The sequence below is a fragment of the Microcebus murinus genome, chromosome 7 (assembly GCF_040939455.1).
Source record: "Microcebus murinus isolate Inina chromosome 7, M.murinus_Inina_mat1.0, whole genome shotgun sequence".
NCBI lineage: Eukaryota > Metazoa > Chordata > Mammalia > Primates > Cheirogaleidae > Microcebus > Microcebus murinus.
This window is the reverse complement of record NC_134110.1, coordinates 62,652,334-62,672,456: the sequence shown is the minus strand read 5'-3', so window position 1 is coordinate 62,672,456 and position 20,123 is coordinate 62,652,334. Positions and strand designations below refer to the sequence as shown.

The window sequence follows — 20,123 nt, the reverse complement described above, 5'->3', positions numbered from 1 at the left end:
TTTTGTGTTGTTTTGTTTTCCTTTGAATGGTTTTTGAATGATAAATGTTCAAGTGACTCACTTATGCAGAACAGCACCAGTTAAGTAGTGGACATCTACCTAATGCTGCCAAAATTTTAGCAGTTTGAAGAAGTGAAATTAATTAGTCTAGCTATCTTTGGCTTTAGCACTCTGTTTCGTTATAAATCATTTTGAGTGTATCCTTTGGAGACTACTCATACTGTAGTACTTGGTGATTATAATTGCCTGCCTACAGTTGCCTGTTTATATCTGTCTACCCCACTAGATTATAACCTCCTCAAGAGCAGATTGCCCTTCAAGGCCAACCTTATTCTTTGTGACATTGTTAGTATTCTACTTTAGTGCTTGGTACTTAAAATATGTTCAGTAAATATTTGTTGGTTTGAATTAATGAGTAAGGTTATACTACAGAATTACATCTTTGCTTACATGTTAAAACAATGATAATAGTTTAAGGTATGAAAAAGTCAAATAGGTATGAGAAGGTAAAAAATTCTTATTATCATTTAGTTTCCCTGTTTTTACCATGAAGCTTTACATATAGCAAACACCCATAAATATTTATTAAATTTATCCATTAAACTGTGTCAACTGGCAGTGTCCGTTTTTTGCTATTCTCATTAACATATGAACTTGAATCCCAGAAAACTTAAAGTAGTAAAGGTCAAATAAGTAAGAGTGATAAATCATGATCTGAAGGCTAGTACATTTCTTTATCTATAGTTAATCTTTTTTTTTTCCTTCAGGAGATTTTAGTGTGTGGCCATTCCTTGGAAGTGAATATAACCACAAACCTGGACTTCTTCCTAAGTGTGGCTCAAGTTCAACTCTTATATCAGCTAATAGTAGCAAATATGACTGGATTGGAATCATCAACCAAGGCCACAGAGGTAACTATTACCTGATTTTGATTAGGCTTACTGCATTTGTGCTAACTTTACATTCACAAATAGGAAAACTATAATTAAACTAAATGCTTTCTGTGAATTACTCTGTTTAAGTTTATTGAATTATGGTTATAAATTATGGTCATAAATCATTTTGGATTGATATTTTTTTCTTTTTGAAATTTTTTGGTCTCTGTTCCTCTTATTTATTATGCACCTTTGCAAAATTGCTGACTGACCTCAGAAAAGCCTCTGTTAAAAACCTGATTTTATTACTCTGCTGAAATTTCTGAAGTATGATGTGAGAATCCTAGTATAGCTTTCATTTACTCAGATACATTACAATGATAGGGCCTCTTTAGGAAGTGAACTTTGTAATAGTACTATGGGAATATCTTCAATAAATAACTTGTAAAGCATTTATTTCCCATGTTCAGTGAAGAATGGACACAATCATAAAAGTTGAATGCCTGCCTAGAATTTTAATTTTGATCTGTTCATTGGAAAGCCTGTGTTGTAACCACAAAGCATGTCAGCATGAAACAAAGAAAGCTGCTTGTTAGATTCTTCTCAAGATATGTTTTCTTTGCTTTTTGTTTCCACGTATCTCTAATCATATTTGTATTTAGAATAAATCTTTTATAAAAATTCAGGTGAAGAAACTGTTTATGTATGAAAAAGATGTTGTTTTGTTTTGCCATGATTTATACAGAAGGCTCTAAGTTCTATTTATTAAGAAAATAGGTGAGAAAGAGATATTCACTGAGAGCCACTTGATGCCAGGCAATGTGGCCAGGCATTTTCATGTAAGTTAACTCACATAGCTAAAGCATGTTATTATAACCCTATGAAGTAGATATGGGCATTATGTACATTTCACAGATGAGGATGTCGGGGCTTAAGGAGGGTAATTGACCTGCCTGAAATCATCATTCACACATAACTAAATAACGATGCATCTGAGATTTGAATTTAGGTCTTCCAAATTAGTGGTCTTTCCATTTTGCCAGAGACTGTGTAATGTAACATATTATTCTATCTTCTTTATTTTTTAAAAAATTATTTAAACATGATAAAGCTTTTAACTTTTGTAAATGGAGATATTCTAACTTGATCATCTTTTACTACCCATGATTTCTGTTTATGCAGTATCTGTTAATATTTTAAAAGGACTTTAGCTATATATTTTTCAAAATATTGACTTTTCCCAGTATACTTTAGATGATCCATAAAAATATAATTATATGAAATGAAAATAAGCAAGTTAAAAAATATTTCCCCATGCATCTTCAATGAAGTCCATGAAACAAGTTCAGTTGGAAAAGAGTATTTTACATTTCTGTATTATTTGTGCCAATTTTATGAATCTCTCACATTAAAGAAATCTAACTCATAGATTCCTGATTGTCTTAGGAGTTCAAACAGTTTAGCATTAGTTGTTACCTAATTACTTAAGTACTTTTAATATCTATTAGTAGGATCAGATTCAGTAAATAAAAGAATACTCAGATTACTAACAACCCTTCCTTGAATGTTGAGTCATTACTCACAGTTCCATAAACTAGCGAGGCTTTGTTTTTTTGCTATTTTAAAATGTATCTGTGGCTCTTTGTTTCTTCTTAGAGATCATAGTAAAACTACAGACTATATGTACATTTTTAAATGGCTAAAATTATAAATTTTATGTTATGTGTATTTACCACAATTACAAAGAAAAATACAGACTATAATGAGGGAGGACAATCTGGCCCTATCCCCAACCCTGGTGGGATATATCTGAAAATTTCAGTATTTTAGAAAATACCTTCAATGCAGTGGAAGAAGTCACATCTGATAGTCTAAGAATATAAAGACATTTTAGTTACATAGAATACTGTGCAATAAGTTGGGATATATTTTGAAATGGCTAGTTGATTACCTTTAGTATGGTTTTAAAAAGCACATTACCACAATGTTTTTAAAAATTCTTTTTGAGAATTAAAAACATTAGCAAAGAGTCATCTGACAGCAGGCAATTCTCTCACTGAAAATACACCTTCCTTTCATCTTGAATAACTTTGTCCTGAAGTAGATTTTTGTTTTTCCTTGCTCTAATAAGTGAATTTTTATAGCCTTTAAAATTTGGACTGATGTAACAAGAGTATAAATTGACTTGTTGTAAGGACTGAGCACTGTTATTTCCAGCATGTCTCTTTTTTATTTTGGGGATATAAAATAGACTTTAACTTTTCTTGGTTGCCCAAGGGCAAAATAAGGAATCTTTTTGGTCTTTGTTGGGATTATATATTTTAATTTTAAATACCTCTCCTCAAATTTATGTCATTGTTTTAATATAATTATTTTTTATTTCAAAGTATTACTGGAGTACAAATATTTTTGGTTACATGGATCGCTTTTATAATGCTTGAGTCATGGTTATAAGTGTGCCTATCACTCAGATAGTGTTCATTGTACCTGTTAGGTAGATTTTTCCTCTCCCCTCCTCCTCTCCCCTCCTGGTTGATTTCCATTGAATTATACTTCCCTCTATGCACATGTGTGCTCATCAGTTAGTTCCAATTTTATAGTGAGTACATGTGGTATTTTTTTTATCCATTCTTTGGATACTTCACTTAGGATAATGGTCTCAGTTCCACCCAAATTGTTGCAAAAGGCATTAAGTCATCCTTCTTCATGGCTGAGTAGCATTCCATGGTATACCTATACCACCTTTTATTAATCCATTCATGAATTGATGGGCATTTGAGTTGATTCCACATCTTTGCAATTGTGAATTTTGCTGTAATAAACATTCAAATGCAGGTGTCTGTTTGATGAAATGACTTCTTTTCCTTTCGGTAAATACCCAGTAGTCATATTGCTGGATCAAATGGTAGGTCTACTTTTAGTTTTTTGAGAAATCTCCATACTGTTTTCTATAAAGGTTGTACTAATTTGCAGTCCCACCAACAGTGTATAAGTATTCCTTTCTCCTTGCATCCACACTAGCATCTATTGTTTTTGGACTTTTTAATAAAGGTAATTTTAACTGGGATAAGGTGATATCTCATTATGGTTTTGATTTGCATTTCCCTGATGAGTAGTAACATTTAGCATTTTTTCATATGTTTATTGGCCATTTGTCTATCTTCTTATAAGAAGCTTCTGTTCAGGTTTTTTGCCCACTTTTTAATGGGGTTGGTAGATTTTCTCTTGCTGATTTGCTTGAGTTCTTTGTAGATTCTGGTTATTAGTCTTTTATCAGATGTACAGCTTGCAAATATTTTCTCCCATTGTATAGGTTGTCTATTTGCTCTGTTAATTATTTCCTTGACTGCGCAGAAGCTTTTTAATTTAACCAAAATAGGAAAATTGAACCTGGCTGAGTAATTGGGGAAATAGAGAAAGGAATATGTGTTGAAAATGTGTACACTAACATTATAAATAACTACTATTTCGTAAGAATGATGCATTAATAATGAGAATTCCATTTATTAGGACTCTAGAAGGGACCTTATGAATTACCAGTAAACATCACATCTGTTCTAAGCCCACCGTCTGACACTATATTGATGTGTTAGTTATGTAACATAATTCTATAAGAAGACATCATATATATTTAATATAGTATTTTTTGAGAATGTTAATATATTCAGACAATCTTTGGCAAGGTTTATTTGAAAGATTAATTTTTAAGATTATTCAAAAATATAGACTTTTTAGTAGAGGAAATGTATCTATACTATAAATAAAGGAAGAAAATGGACATACGTTTGGAGTAGAAGTGAAACAATAAGACAGTCTAAGGATTATTACTAGAACCAATATATAATAATAATTTTAATTAAATGGACAACCGATACATCGTAAAACTTTCAAGTTCACAGCTAAAATGACCACTTGATGTATTAGGCAGACTGCCTCACATGTGGAACAAAATTTTTATAATATTTTGCTCAGAAAAATGTGTTTTAGATGTGGTGAGACCACTGGATCAAGGGGCCATATTTTTCCTCTTTGTCCCCTTTTAGTACTATGACATCCATGATTTCTGGCTCCCAGAATATTTATCTTTCCCCTTTAGTTAACCTTTTTTTTTATGTTTCTCTGTGCATACCCCTTATCTGAAAATCCAAAATCTGAAATGCTTCAGTGAGCATTTCCTTTGAGTGTCATGTTGAATTGCAAAAAGTCTCATATTTGAGAGCATTTTGGACTTTGGATTTTAGAGTAGAGTTGTTCAACCTGTATTGAACTGGGAAAATACATAAAATAAATAAACATATTATATTCAGAAAGCTAAAATGGACTCCATATTACAAAGTGCATGTCCTTCCTTATCTAGCTTGCTGCCATAGTTTACCATCCCATTCTATAGTTCATGTCTCCATGACAACATGTGGCTCTTTAGGACTAGTATGACAGGTACATCATTTGAGAGTCTTACATCTTAGTTCCCTTCCATTTACATAGGTGAGAATCAACATCCTAGATACCTTAACAATTAAAGCCAAATGTGTAATTCCAAGTTTTCTCCCAAAATACAGCTCTACTCCTCAGCCTTGACTTCTTTCCCAGTGTTTAGCAGAGCTGTGGTGATTGACACAATTGATTTACCCTTCAGAAGATTCTTTACCTTCTTACAAGATGGTCTTGGTACTATAAAGGCCCAATTGTATAAACATAGATATTAGTTTATTTTTTATAATGTGGTTTTATTTTTATCAAATTAATACATGAATTTTAAGAATCAAATATTGCTAATGAAATAAATCAAAATAGCATCAGTCCCTTATATCCCATCTTATCTTGCCCCATAGTCAGTGACTTTTAACTCTAGGTTTCATCTGGTATTTACCTCCATGTATCTGAATTACTTGAATAGACTACCATCCCTTGATTCACTATTACTTTGTTCACTTGCTATTTGTTGTCAATAAGGTTCCAACTCTTTTGCACTTCCCTTCTGTGCATTCATCTTCCTAATATTCTTATATCATATTTTTTATTGTCAATAAAGATTTTTTTCATTATAAAGTTATGTAAATATTGTTCATTGCTTAATGAAGTAATTTTGTGTTTATATTTCCTGTGTTTATACTTTTTTGTTTTTTCTTAAATTAATAATTGCCACATTTTTTATTTGCTCAGTTTTTTAAAAATAATCTGTGTCTTCTTACTTTCTACCCCACACCACATTCCCACCAGAGGCTCTACATAAGGCCTAGCAGTTTAATTTTTCACAGTGTGAAACTTATCAAATAACTTCACCTGTTTTCCCCTCAGAGTCATTTTTCCTAAAGTCCTTTTTCTGCCTTCTCCATTTTGGACTGTTAGTTCTCTACACCTGCTGTACACTTGGCACAAAAGAGCCAGATGAGAAAAGCTTGTGACTTTTGAGATTGATGTAAAGAATGTCAGAGAAAAATAGGGTGTCAAAAAGGTAATGTGTTCTTCTATGAATATAAATTAATAAATTGGCCAATATCTTTATTCTGCCATTCTAAAATATTAAGTATTTTGAATTACTAGGTAAAAATTATAATAGTATAAAAATATTATAATAGGATTTGCAATGTCCAGCTAATATAATTTACTTGGGTAGTTTTTAAATTTATTATAAAATAGAATTTACTTCATTGGGCTTTTTGTGCTATGAACTGTGATTGAGTATATGCCATATGGAGTGGTAATAGAGGTTGTTTTTAGTGGTAATATTACTGTTTTAACTTACAAATCATTTGCTTTGGAGTTGTGCTTCATTTTAGGAATGGAAATTCATAGTTTTTAGTAACAGGTGAAAAAGTCTTGCAGGATATTCCTGACCAACCTAAGGATTGCTAGAAATAATTGGAAATAGGAACTTGAAGATAAGGAAGAGGGAAAAAGACTTTTGGTGTGTGGTGGTGTAGTAACAGATGTTTTTTGGAGTATAATCTTATGTGAGGTGAGGGATATAGAGAAAAAGAATACCCTGAGAACATATGTGGGTAGAGATGGGGTTTGAAAGGGGGGCCTGAGACTGGACTGAGTATGTTGATGTTCTCATCTATCTCGAGGTAGGCATGAATGGAAAAGGCCAGATCAGAAGTTACATATTTCTGTATTTAGGAAAGGAGATGGGACTTTTGGATGATGTGCGTGTGGTAACTTCCTGTTGCTGTTGCTATGATGAGTATTTTGTTTTCTTTCAGAGGAACATGGATAGACTACTTGTAACCAGGCAATAAACACAGGCTCCAATAAAATATGGATTCAAGCAGAGCCGTAAATGGACAATAGGGGCTGTGACAGAATACCTTGAATTTCTTAAAATCTAGACCTGGAAAAGATATTAAGTATTTTATTGCCTATCCTCTCCAGGGGAACTATTTCTTAGGTACATTGAATTCTCACACCTGTTTTGATTTTAGTTAGGCCTTTTAAATGTTAAAAATAGTAATTTTCTCCTGATAAATTTTCTCCTGTCTCGTGCCCAGACAGAAATCCATCTTACTTTTCTCAAAGTAGGTGTAAAACATCAAGAAGACAATAAAATTTTTAAATTTTCGGCCATAATGATGTTTATCCCTCATAGATTTCTTGATCAGAAGTCAGTGAATACATTGTTTCCCTAAGCTGTAGTAAACTGCTACCCTACCCCCTTATTCGGCAGTTTTCATTGAGAGTTTACTATATACCAGGTATATGGGCTACGGTCTGACAGAGGATTGAAAAATAAATACACTGTGGTCTCTATCCTCTAGAATTTTATAATCTGGTTATGAAATAAAGCATAGACAAATGGAGTGATAATTAAGAACTCAGAGCAGTATGAGAAAATGTTAAATATTCCCTATGGAAAATTAGTGTTATAAGAGTCCAGGGAAGAAAGAGAAGGTTTTAGGCCAGGTGGTCAGTGATCTAGCTTCATGGAGAAGTTGGAGTTATATAGGTAGAGAAAGAGTAGACTATTTATTTACTTAATAAATACTGAATCCCTCCTATGTATCAAATACTACTATGAATACTAGGGTGACAGCATTAAACAAAAGACAGTTTCTGCTCTCATGTTCTAGTGCTCATATATTTAGTAGGGGAGACAGATAATAATAAATAATTGAAGCTAAGTCAAAATACACATACAAGTACTCTTGTGCGAAGATAACATACAAAAGACAGTTTCTGCTCTCATGTTCTAGTGCTCATATATTTAGTAGGGGAGACAGATAATAATTAATAAATAATTGAAGCTAAGTCAAAATACACATACAAGTACTCTTGCGCGAAGATAACATAGCTTTAAATTTTCTATAACTGATTTACTCTTTCTTACAAACTTAAGCCTCATTTAGATTGAGAACATTGGTTTTTAGAAGGTGGGAATTAAATTTTTAGCAGGATAGGAATTAAGTTTGCCATTAATGAAAAGTAGTTCAGGCATGGAAAAACAGTGTGAACAAAGACATGGAGGTTTGTAAGAATTAAAACTTTTTGGTGGGACAGAGAAAAAGAAATCAGTTTTTCTAGAGTAAAGGAACTATACAGGGAAATAATGGAAGACATACTAAGAAGTGCATATTTTATCATGGGCAATTGGAAACCAAAGTTTAAAGACTGGAATGAATGGGGCAACTTAGTAGAAGTGGTATTTTAGCGATATTTGTTATGCCTAATCTCTCTGACAAAGGATTTGAGGTGTTGTTACCAACCTCTGGGTGGAAGATTTCCAAATTCTTGGTGTTCATCAAGGAAAAGAATTTCAGGACACACCTCTAAGACAAGCAAGTGAAAGCTTTATTGAAAGCAAAATACAATCTCAGGGAGGAGAAGGGGGCAGGCTGTAAAAGAGCAACTGCACTGAGAAGAATGGTTTTAGATCCTTTGTAGTCTTACTAATTGAGGGGAAGAATTTTCAAGGCCAAGGGGTTGGCTTTTACTAAAAATATGGATAGTAATTCCTAGAATTGTGTTCCCTTCCCTTCCATTTTCATACTTTATATGGTTGTCTTGGAACTGTCATGATTTCCAGGGTGGACAAATTTTAAAACCACAATGTAAGTGATGGTTATAGTGACAGAGAAAGCTGACAGAGGTAGCAGAGAGAGCTGACAAGCTGACTGAAGTCAGTTCTTGCCTGTAGTTATCAGCCCCTCTAGTTAGCTTGGTCTTAGGAGTTGTTTATTTTAACACCTGCACCTGATCTTCAAGCCCTGGTTTGGTCTGAGCTCTGTCTCTTAGTCTCCTACTGTAACAGCATTCGAGAAAGTATATGTGCATCACAAGAAATGAAAACTACAGACCAGTATCTCTGAAGAATGTGGATGCAAAAATCCTCAACTAAATACTAGCAAAGTGAATTTAGCAACATTTAAGGGAATTATACACTGTGATCACAGGAGTACAGCCATAACGATGTTAATCACTCATAGATTTCTTGATCAGAAGTCATTGAATACATTGTTTTCCTAAAGGTCTAGTAAACTTTCTACCCCTCTCTTATTCAGCAGTTTTCATTGAGAGCTTACTATTTACCAGATATATGGGCTACAGTCTGATAAAAGACTGGATTCTTTCCCCCTACAATCAAAAATAAGACCAGGATATCTGCTTTTATCACTTCTATTTAACATTGTACTAGCCAGAAGTAGTACAGTCCAGAAGTTCTAGCCAGAGCAGTTAGGCAATAAAAAGAACTAAAAGACATTCAAGTTGGAAAAGAAGTAAAACTATATTTGCAGAGAACATGGCTTTATATTTAGAAAATCCAAAGGAATCCAGTAAAAAACTTTTAGAACTAATAAGTGAGCTCAGCAAGTTTGCAGGATAGAAGATGAGCATACAGAAATCAATTGTATTTGTTTATACTTGAACAATTCGAAAATGAAATTAACAATCGCATTTACAAAAGGATAAAATACTTAGGAATACAATTTAACAAATGAGGGGCAAAATTTACACTCTGAAAACTATAAAACATTGTTGAGAGAAAATTTAAAAGATCTAAATAAATGGAAAGACATTCATGGGTCTGAAGACTTAATATTGTCAGGATGGGCTACAGTCTGACAGAGGATTGAAAAATAAATACACTGTGGTCTCTATCCTCTAGAATTTTATAATCTGGTTATGAAATAAAGCATAGACAAATGGAGTGATACCCCCATTTGTCTATGGCAATACCCCAAAAATTGATCTACAAATGTGAGGAGAATGCTCTGTGCCTAGCGAGTGCTCCTGGGCCGGCTTTGGAAATTGGAATAAAAGGCGAGTGGCAGCAGGCAGGTGAGACATGCTCTTTGTTGTAGGAGAGTACAGCAGCGGTGAGAACCATGGCCAAGAATATGGTGAACACTTATATATGGCTCTGAACAACAGTGGCAACATGCCATGGGAAAGCATGATCACATGGGTTCACATAGGAGATAACATCTTGGTTACGTAAGTATGCTGACTCATGCCTCTCCGAAGACCGGCTAGCTGGAAGGGCATAGGCCAGAAGAAACGCTATGGCAGTCATCTTAGTTTGGCCTAAGAAACCTGTTGCCTATACAAATACATTTTCTCTTACAATAAACTTAGTGAAATACCAACAGAATCCAGCTGACCTCTTTGTATAAATTGACATGCTGTGGCTGGGCGTGGTGGCTCACGCCTGTAATCCTAGCACTCTGGGAGGCCAAGGCGGGAGGATCTTTTGAGCTCAGGAGTTCGACACCAGCCTGAGCAAGAGCGAGACCCCATCTCTACTAAAAATAGAAAGAAATTAATTGGCCAACTAAAAATAAATAGAAAAAATTAGCCAGCATGGTAGCACAGGCCTGTAGGCCCAGCTACTCGGGAGGCTGAGGCAGGAAGATCACCTGAGCCCAGGATTTTGAGGTTACTGTGAGCTAGGCTGACACCATGGCACTCTAGCCTGGGCAACAGAGCAAGACTCTGTCTCCAAAAAAAAAAAAAAATTGACAAACTGATTCTAAAATTTATAATGATGTTCACGAGACCCAAAATAGTCTTGAAAAAGAAGAACAAAGTAGAAGGCCTTAGACTTCTTGGTGTAAAAACTTATGAAAGAGCAATAGTAATCAAGACAATGTGGTACTGGCATAAGGATAGACATACAGATCAATGAAATAGAATTGAGAGTCCAGCTGCTGATCTTCCCATTTATAGTCAATTGATTTTTGACAAGGTAGTTTAGATCATTCAATGGAGAAAAGAATAGTCTTTTCAAGGAACAATGCTCGGACAACTGCATATTCACATGCAAAAGAGTGAAAAAAGATACCTAACTCATAACATAGCTCTAAGTATGAGAGCTAAAACTATAAAAACTCTTTGAAGAAACTACAGGTATAAATCTTCATGATCTTTGATTAGGCAATGGTGTTTTAGATGTGACATCAAATCACAAGAAACCAAAAATAAATAAACAAATTGGACTTTATGAAACTTTAAAAGTCTTGTGTCTCAAACAACATCACCAGGGAAGGGAAAAAATAACCACAGAACAGGAGAAAATATTTTCAAATCATATATTTGATAAGGGACTATCTAGAATATATAAAGAATGCTTACAGTTTAATAATAAAAAGACAACCCAATTAAAAAATGTGCTCAAAGGAACTGAATAAACACATCTCCAAAGATGATGCAGAAAAGGCCAAGAAGCACATAAAAAGTTGCTCAATATCATTAGTCATCTAGGAAACGCAAATCAAAACTACAAGGAAGGGCCCAGCGTGGTGCCTCACGGCCGAGGCGGGCAGATTGCTCAAGGTCAGGAGTTCAAAACCAGTGTGAGCGAGACCCCATCTCTACTAAAAATAGAAAGAAATTAATTGACAAACTAAAAATATATGTATAAAAAATTAGCCGGGCATGGTGGCGCATGCCTGTAGTCCCACCTACTTGGGAGGCTGAGGCAGTAGGATCGCTTGAGCCCAGGAGATTGAGGTTGCTGTGAGCTAGGCTGATGCCACGGCACTCACTCTAGCCTGGGCAACAAAGTGAGACTCTGTCTCAAAAAAAAAAACAAAAAACAAACCTATAAGGAAGTACCACACCTACTAGAATGGCTATAATAAAAAGTCAAATAATTTTTGGCAAGAATGTGAAGGAATAACCTTCTTACACTAGACCAGAATATTCACCTTTATAACCTGTTACAGTGACATTTGGGATACCTTTGCAAAATTCTGAGGGTTGAGTAGATAAGAGTTAAACTACTTCCCTAAGATATCTTCTCTGAAAAGAATTTTGCTGTACTTTTGAAAATCAAAAAACAAAACAAAAACAGGGCCGGGCGTGGTGGCTCACGCCTGTAATCCTAGCACTTTGGGAGGCTGAGGCGGGCAGATTGCTCAAGGTCAGGAGTTCGAAACCAGCCTGAGCGAGACCCCGTCTCTACCAAAAATAGAAATAAATTAATTGACCAACTAAAAATATATATACAAAAAATTAGCCGGGCATGGTGGCGCATGCCTGTAGTCCCAGCTACTCGGGAGGTTGAGGCAGTAGGATCGCTGAGCCCCGGAGATTGAGGTTGCTGTGAGCCAGGCTAATGCCACGGCACTCACTCTAGCCTGGGCAGCAAAGTGAGACTCTGTCTCAAAAAAAAAAAAGAAAAAAAAAGAAAAAGAAAAAAATAAAAACAAACTGTCGTGTTTGGGGTTACATAAGTCTCTAACTGGAGCCTAGAGTAGCTAAGATGTGGTACTTCTGATTAAGGACAGATACACTTAGGAAACAAGATGACAATAGATAATAAAGAAGTCTATTATTGCAAAAATGGTTATAACCTTTGACTCAGTGACTGTTTCAGCTGCATGTCACAGAAAGTCAAAAATAGAGATAGAAGTTAATTTATTTCTCAGGTAACAGTTCTTAGGTCTAAGAGTGGGATGGTGACTCTACTCCCTAAGGTCATTGAGAGACCCAGTCTCCTCTCTTGTTGTTAATTTATCATCTCTAAGTTATTTCACTTGCTTGGTCCAGGATGGCTTACCATGTCTGTATTCTAAGCAGCAGGTTAGAGGATGGGGGAAATAAAAAGGGAAGGAGGAAGCACACCCCTCCCTCCTTTGTCAAGGACAAACCCTGACATTGCATACATCAGTTATGCTCACATTCCACTGGTCAGAACATAGCCATCTGGTCACACCCAGTTGCAAGTGATGCTGAGAAATGTAGACTCAAGCAAGGAAAGTTGTTTCGTGTGACGACAGTGAGAAAGATAAACTCTCTTTCCTGTGGATAAATAAGTTCACTTGTAATACTGAAACTTTCATTGACCATGCTCCACCCTTCTTTACTTACCACCGTCATACGAAGAAAACCTGTCTGTGTGTGTGAGAGAGAGAGAAGGAGGCAAATGCACAGAAATGAGCAGAGTTGAAAGAGAAATTCTTGATGACATCTGACTCCCTTGACACAGTTCAGGTCAGTGAGGTATAAAGAGAAGTGTTCTACAGATTTGGGGGAATGTCTTTATTTTCTTTCTTCTCTTTCTTGGAATAACAACAATGGAAGTGACTGGCCACTTGTGACCATATAACAAACATGGGAACAAAAGCCACACCTAAGGATAGCAAAGTGGATAGATCAAATGGTCCTGAGATATGAGTGACACCATGCAGCTTTTGCACCAGGTCCTGGCTTTAGGTTATGTGAGAAAAACAGACCTAAATTTTTAAGCCACTAATATGTGGCTTACTATTACATAAATCCAAACACAGTCTTCACTGATACAGTATTCTAAATCTGAGATGATAAAACCCTGGGAAAGTACTAAGCACACAGTGGAATTTTGATGCTGAATGAATATTTGCTGTAAGACTTAATCAGTGGATTCCTTAATTCATAGGAATTCCTATTTCTGTTCCTAGAAATAGAAAAGATGTATACAATATATACATCAAAAAAAATAGAAGAAATTGATAATCAACTGTATGGAGACTGATGAGTAGAGTACATACTGTGTAGTGCTTTGAATACTAGATTGAAATATGTTTAAGTCAGTAGGCAATAGGGAAGGGTTTAAGTTTGTTCAGCTAGAGAATGACTTAAGCATGTGTGTATCAAAGCTCAGATCCATTTTAGGCTGAACTTCTCAGTTGTACATTTATAGAAGTAATCTGTAAGAATCTTCAAAAATAAATATTATAGTTATGCTTTCCACTATTGTAATAAAAATGAGGACAGATCTCATTATTTCAGTAAGGAAATATCTGTACTATGTCGTATCACCAATTGTTTTCAGAAGTTACAGTTGTTTCATTTTTTAAACAATGAACACACTTTTAAAACTGACCTAAGTAGAACACTGACAGAGCTGAGATTGCCCTGGGTTATGTTCATTTGGCTGCAGTAATTATTCTTTTATTCCTCAATAGAAAGTAATCATCTTATTAAGCCTACTTACAGATGGTAGTGTATGTAAAGAGTAACAATGCTCATTTTCAAATCAATGTTTTAGAATAAATAAAACGTTTGTAGCAAAATATAAAACATGTTTTTAGGGGCAAAGACTAGAACCACATCATTGGCGATCTGATGTGGGAGTTCTTTGATCCACACACTACATATCCTGGAGAAGAGTGAAGGCAACTTGTAGCACTAATTGAGCGTTCCTTCCTTTGCCTTCTCTCCTTCCTCCTCCTCCTCCACTTAACCACTTGGTTTTAGGCACTTCCTTGGCTCTCCTTTCCCTTGTGTCTGCAGTACTGATTATTCTCTTGGTAACTTGTCCCATGCATGCATGGTGCCTATTCTTATACTGGCATTGATAATTAAGAATTATGTTTTTTTAAGTAAAATCTCATTTGCAAAAAAAATTTACTTTAGCCATCATAAAATATACAGTACCTGATCTATGTTTCTTCAATATTTCTAAACTAATGGTTATTTCTTTCCAAAGTAAGGTTTCTATTTCCCTAGACTTTTTGCTATTATTTATTGTATTTGGCTTCTATACAACTATATAAACAATAAAGAACTAAGTAAAGTGCTATATTCAACTGTCTCTGAAGCGTGATAAAGTTACATTTTTAAAAAATATATAGTCAGGCTGGTCAGAACAGGCCGAATCCCCTTTGCTCCAGCTACATTTCCATCTCCAGTCAGCCTGTGTCTTCTCAAGGCTACTACTGTCTGCTCTCATCCCACCCCAAGTTTCCCCCTACTACTCTGTAGTTTATATCTCTTGCTATTTGTGCTACGTTGTAAGTCTTCTCTCTGTGAATTCTGTCTCTTCAATAATTGCTCCTTTCTCACCTTCTTCTAATTCCCAATGCTGTCTTTTAATGTATGTTTTTGTGACCTAAAAATACTTGTGTAGATGGAGGAAAGCCCTATGAAAATGGTTATAATTAATTTGTTATTATCTTTTCTGAGTAAAGATGTAATAAATGAGCTGGCTGTTCAGAATAATCAAGGGTCCATGCTTTACTTGGTTTTCTGACAGTTTGTACTTTTCTAACAAGCAACTTCTGGGCTTTTGGTTACTACTGCATAAAACAAATGTCTTTTAAAAAATATTAATATCAGAGCCTTGGGAATGTATATAATTATCATCTAAGATTTCATACATTGTTCGATTGCTTATTTCTAGAACTTTGGCTCTTCATCAATGATTTTCTGCAGCAAATGTCTTCAAATCCTCTCAGCATATAGAGGTATATAAAATAAACACCATGGCCTAAACCCAGTAATCTTCTTCTACATTTTTTAAGATTCCTGGACTTCAGCAAATATGCCTTAAGTGGCCCTCCACCATTCTTTTTAAAGATTGGCCTTTGAAAGACCCAAAGCACATTGGGGAGATGGAAATACTTGATAATGGTGGTAGTTACCCAACTGTATACATTTGTCAAAGCCCATCCAACTGTACATTTTTAAAGGTGAATTTTATTATTTACAAGTTATGCTTTAATAAACCTAGCTTTTAAAATGTCGGAACACTCATTAGTGCAGCTTTTGTCAAGAGTGTCTATCACTTAGGTGACTACCCAGAGCCTATAATACCAACTGACATTTGTTGGATACTCACCATGTGTGAAGCAATACTCTGCTTTATTTAGCTCAACTCCTGTAATCTTCACAATCACTCTTTGTGTTTGCGGCTACTTTTTCAGATTAGACAGACATGGAAACTGAGTCTCCAAAAAGTCCCATAACTTGCCCAGGGTTGCATAGCTAATAAGAAGTTTCAAAGCCAGGTACGCTCACATGCACGCACTCTCTCTCACTCTTTCTCACTCACACACACACACTACCCTCCCCAACACCCCCCACTGAGAATATATTGGTTAGAAGCATTATAGTTTAGTGACCTAACCAGTATGGATGTGGGTGTTCACAGAGGGAGTTAAGCAAAAATGAGGTTTCACAGGGCCTAGTTGTCCCTATGTATAATTTGCCTTTTATTGTATTACAGTGGTAAGCCATTGAAGGGTCAAAAACAAGAGCATGACATGATCGGATTCACATTTGAAATAGCAGCAGGAGGGTTAGGCAGGGAGCTCCAACACTGTAAGCTTCTGTAGTAATCCAATAACAAGAGCCTGAACTAAAACACTCATTTAGGGAAGGAGAGGACGAAAACCAGCAATGGGGTAACTCCATATTTGCCTGCAAGGAGACGTCTCAGCACATGTGTTGAAGGAGAGTACTAGAGAGTATTCTTTCTCTAGCTGTTCTAAATTGGATGACAAAGGGTAATGACATGTTTGGTTATAGGCATCAGCTGTTCCCAAATTGGAAAGCCACTGATTGGCATCTCTTTGCACTTCACACTTCTTCTTGAACTCAGTCTTTCCTTTATGCCCCAAAATAAAAATATTAGACTGGACTGTTGTCTTCTTAAAGTTTCAAGAAAGGCTTATTATTTACTTTGTTATTGATTTTATTTATAAATATGGAAAAGACAAGCATGTTGAAATGTCAATGGAAAGGATTCACTTGAAAGAGAGATTGAAACTATTGGATTGAGAACAAAAAATTGATAATGTGACTTTCCTAAATTAGTGAGAGAAATAGTATCTCCCACAAAAGTAGAGGGGTTAACATTTAGTCCCCCCCACTTCTCTGCAGAGGCTATGTTCCAAGACATCCCAGTGGATACCTGAAACTGCAGATAGTACTGAACCCTATATATATTGTCTTTTCCTGTACATATAAACCTATGGTAAAGTTTAATTTATAAATCAGGCACAGTATGAGATTAACAGTAATTAATAATAAAATAGGCCGGGCGCGGTGGCTCACGCTTGTAATCCTAGCACTCTGGGAGGCCAAGGCGGGCGGATTGCTCAAGGTCAGGAGTTCAAAACCAGCCTGAGCGAGACCCCGTCTCTACTATAAAAATAGAAAGAAATCAATTGGCCAACTAATATATATATATAAAAAATTAGCCGGGCATGGTGGCTCGTGCCTGTAGTCCCAGCAACTCGGGAGGCTGAGGCAGTAGGATTGCTTGAGCCCAGGAGTTTGAGGTTGCTGTGAGCTAGGCTGACGCCACGGCACTCACACTAGCCTAGGCAAGAAAACGAGACTCTGTCTCAAAAAAAAAAAATAATAATAATAATAATAAAATAGAATGATTATAATAATATCCCAGCATCACTACTCTTGCTCTTTAGGGTCATTATTAAAATAAGAGTTACTTGAACATAAGCACTGGTGTACAGCAGCAGTTGATCTGAAAATCAAGATGGCTACTAAGTGACTAATGGGCAGGTAGTTTATACAGTGTGGATATGCTGGACAAAAGGCTGACTCATGTCCTGGGTGGGATGGAGTGGGAAGATGAGAGATTTCATCACACAGAATGGTATGCAATTTAAAACTTATGAATTATTTATTTCTGGAATTTCCCATTTAATATTTTCAGACTGCAACGACCTCAGTTAACAGAAACTACAGAAAGTGAAACCACGGATAAGGAAGGACTACTATAGATTCATGAGTTTGGTTAATAGGGAGTCAAGGAGATTCCCATTTGATTTTTTTTTTTTTTAAACTGCAAACTAGGATGTAAGGCCATCTATTGAAGAATGGTAATTAGGGATTACAGGTTTGAGATGGGAGGCAGGAACCTGCTTTTCTATTTAAACTTTAACTTTTTACCTAGTAAACAGAGATCAGAATCTACAAAGATGCATACAAATAATGGTAAAATATAAAGATGTCTAGATTTTAAGACCAAAGGAATAAGAACACAAAATATATTGTGGCCACAAGGACTTAGCCTCAGATTTAGCCCTAAACTCCCTGGCAACCAAAAGAAGAGATTCAGATACTAATAAATTGCTTTAAAGTTTTACTAATTTTTAGAATGTGTAGATCTTTTTAAATAATTTTTTAAATGTTAGAATGGTTTGAGATTAACAAAAAAGTTGTGAACATAGTATAGCAAGTTCCCTTATACCCTACAGCTGGTTTCCCCTCTTCTTAATATGGTACAATTTCACAACTAATGAACCAATATTGATACATTATTATCAACTAACATCCATACTTTTCAGATTTCCTCAGCCTTTGCTAAGAACATTATACTAATGTCCTGTTATTCTGTTTCAGAATATCAGAATATCCTGAAACAGAATATTTTCTGTTTCAGGATCCCATCCCAGGACACCACATTACATTTAGTTATGTCTCCATAGGCTCCTCTAGACTGACTGCTCCTCATACTTTCCTTGTTTCTGTTGACCTTGACAGTTTTGAGCAGTACTACTCGGATATTTTATAGAATGTCCTTTAATTTGGATTTATCTGATGTTGAGAGAGAGAGAAGGGATTTGGATTTGGATTTTTCTGATGTTGAGAGAGAGAGAAGGGATTTGGATTTGGAGTTATCTGATGTTGAGGGATCCTACATAAATTATGTGGAATTTTTGTGTTCAGATTTGTCTATTCTCCTTGATTTAGGATATATGTTGTAAATAAAACATTTTCTTAAAAGATATGTCTTTAACTCTCAAAAATTTGAAAAATCTGTTAGTAGTACAGATCGCAATTGTAGTTAATTCCTTCTATGCCAGACATTTCTAAATCTCTCAGAGCTTTAGTATCTTCATCTGCGAAATGAGAGAGAGTTGGTCTTCACCCTCCCCCCCTTTACTAATCTTCCACTCGTGATTTTGATGACCTGAGGGAAAGCCCATGACTGACCTCCAGTGGTAATCCATGCTGTGCTCCAGTAAATAAATACCTGTTTGTTGACTTGAGATGAGTTGAAGCAACCATGTAGTTCAGAAAAAGTAACACTCATAAGTAGTTTCTAATTTATTTATCATTTGTTGGTAGTTAATGAAAAGTCTGAACTTCTCTATGATATGACTAGAGAAGTTTCCTTCTAGAAGTAACCTAAAAATGTCTGTTTCTTCTACTTTTCTGAAATTTGTGCCATTTGGGAAAAATTAAGTCCAATCTCTTCTTCAATCTATAGATAAATGTAGTTCTGGATATAATAATTTCATAAATGTTTCTTATGCTTAAGTGATTTCTTTTCAATATTTTAGTAGCGTTTTTGGCAGTCACTAATTTTAGTTCTTCTAAAACATTTTCTTAACTTCCCATCTTTTTAGTTTTTTTCTCAGGCATCTCTCTCTTCATGGAGCCACATTCTCATAAATTCTAAAAGATTTCCCTCTCAATAATTTCAGAGATACTTGTGAACCTGCAGAATTTGGGTGTGTCCCTATTCAAGATAATTCCTTTATATCATTTTTAGCATTCTCTAGTGGGTGGATCTAGGTTATTGAGGCTCTAAAATTGGTCCTTTTTAAAAAGAATACAAATTATAAATAAAATATTAGATTCAGGGCCTTGAAAAATGGCCTGTGCAAGTAAGAGGCTTTGAAGCTAAAACTTCTTTAATGTTATTGGTAAATCTTCCTCAACCAGTCTCAGGTGAAAACTAGCATTACCACTGTATTAGTGTTCTATTACTGCTGTAACAAATTACTACAAACTTAGTGCCTTAGAACAACACAAGTTTATTATTTTTTAGTTCTTTAAGTCAGAAGTCTGACACAGATGTCTCACTGGACTAAAATCAGAGTTTCAGCAGGACTGTGTTTCTGGAGGCCCTGGTGGTAATATCTCTTTTAATCTACTTTATTGACTGTATTTCTTAAATAGCTTGTTGAGATATAATTCACATATTTAAAGATTTAAAAGATTTAAAATTTACAGATTTAAAATATAATTCTGTGGCTCTTACTGTATTCAAAGTCATGTAGTCATCACCAC

The 20,123-nt window shown here is 35.2% G+C and overlaps 1 protein-coding gene across 4 annotated transcripts in view; it reads left to right on the top strand.

The window, feature by feature from the left end:
• The window catches only part of VPS13B (vacuolar protein sorting 13 homolog B), a 761,111-nt gene that overhangs the window by 497,270 nt on the left and 243,718 nt on the right, over window positions 1–20,123 (top strand). For all 4 annotated transcript variants that reach the window (XM_012762009.3, XM_012762013.2, XM_012762010.3 and 1 more), the window contains one exon: window positions 768–911. In XM_012762009.3, coding sequence (XP_012617463.2) covers window positions 768–911 — 144 coding nt within the window. The remainder of the gene's footprint in view (window positions 1–767; window positions 912–20,123) is intronic.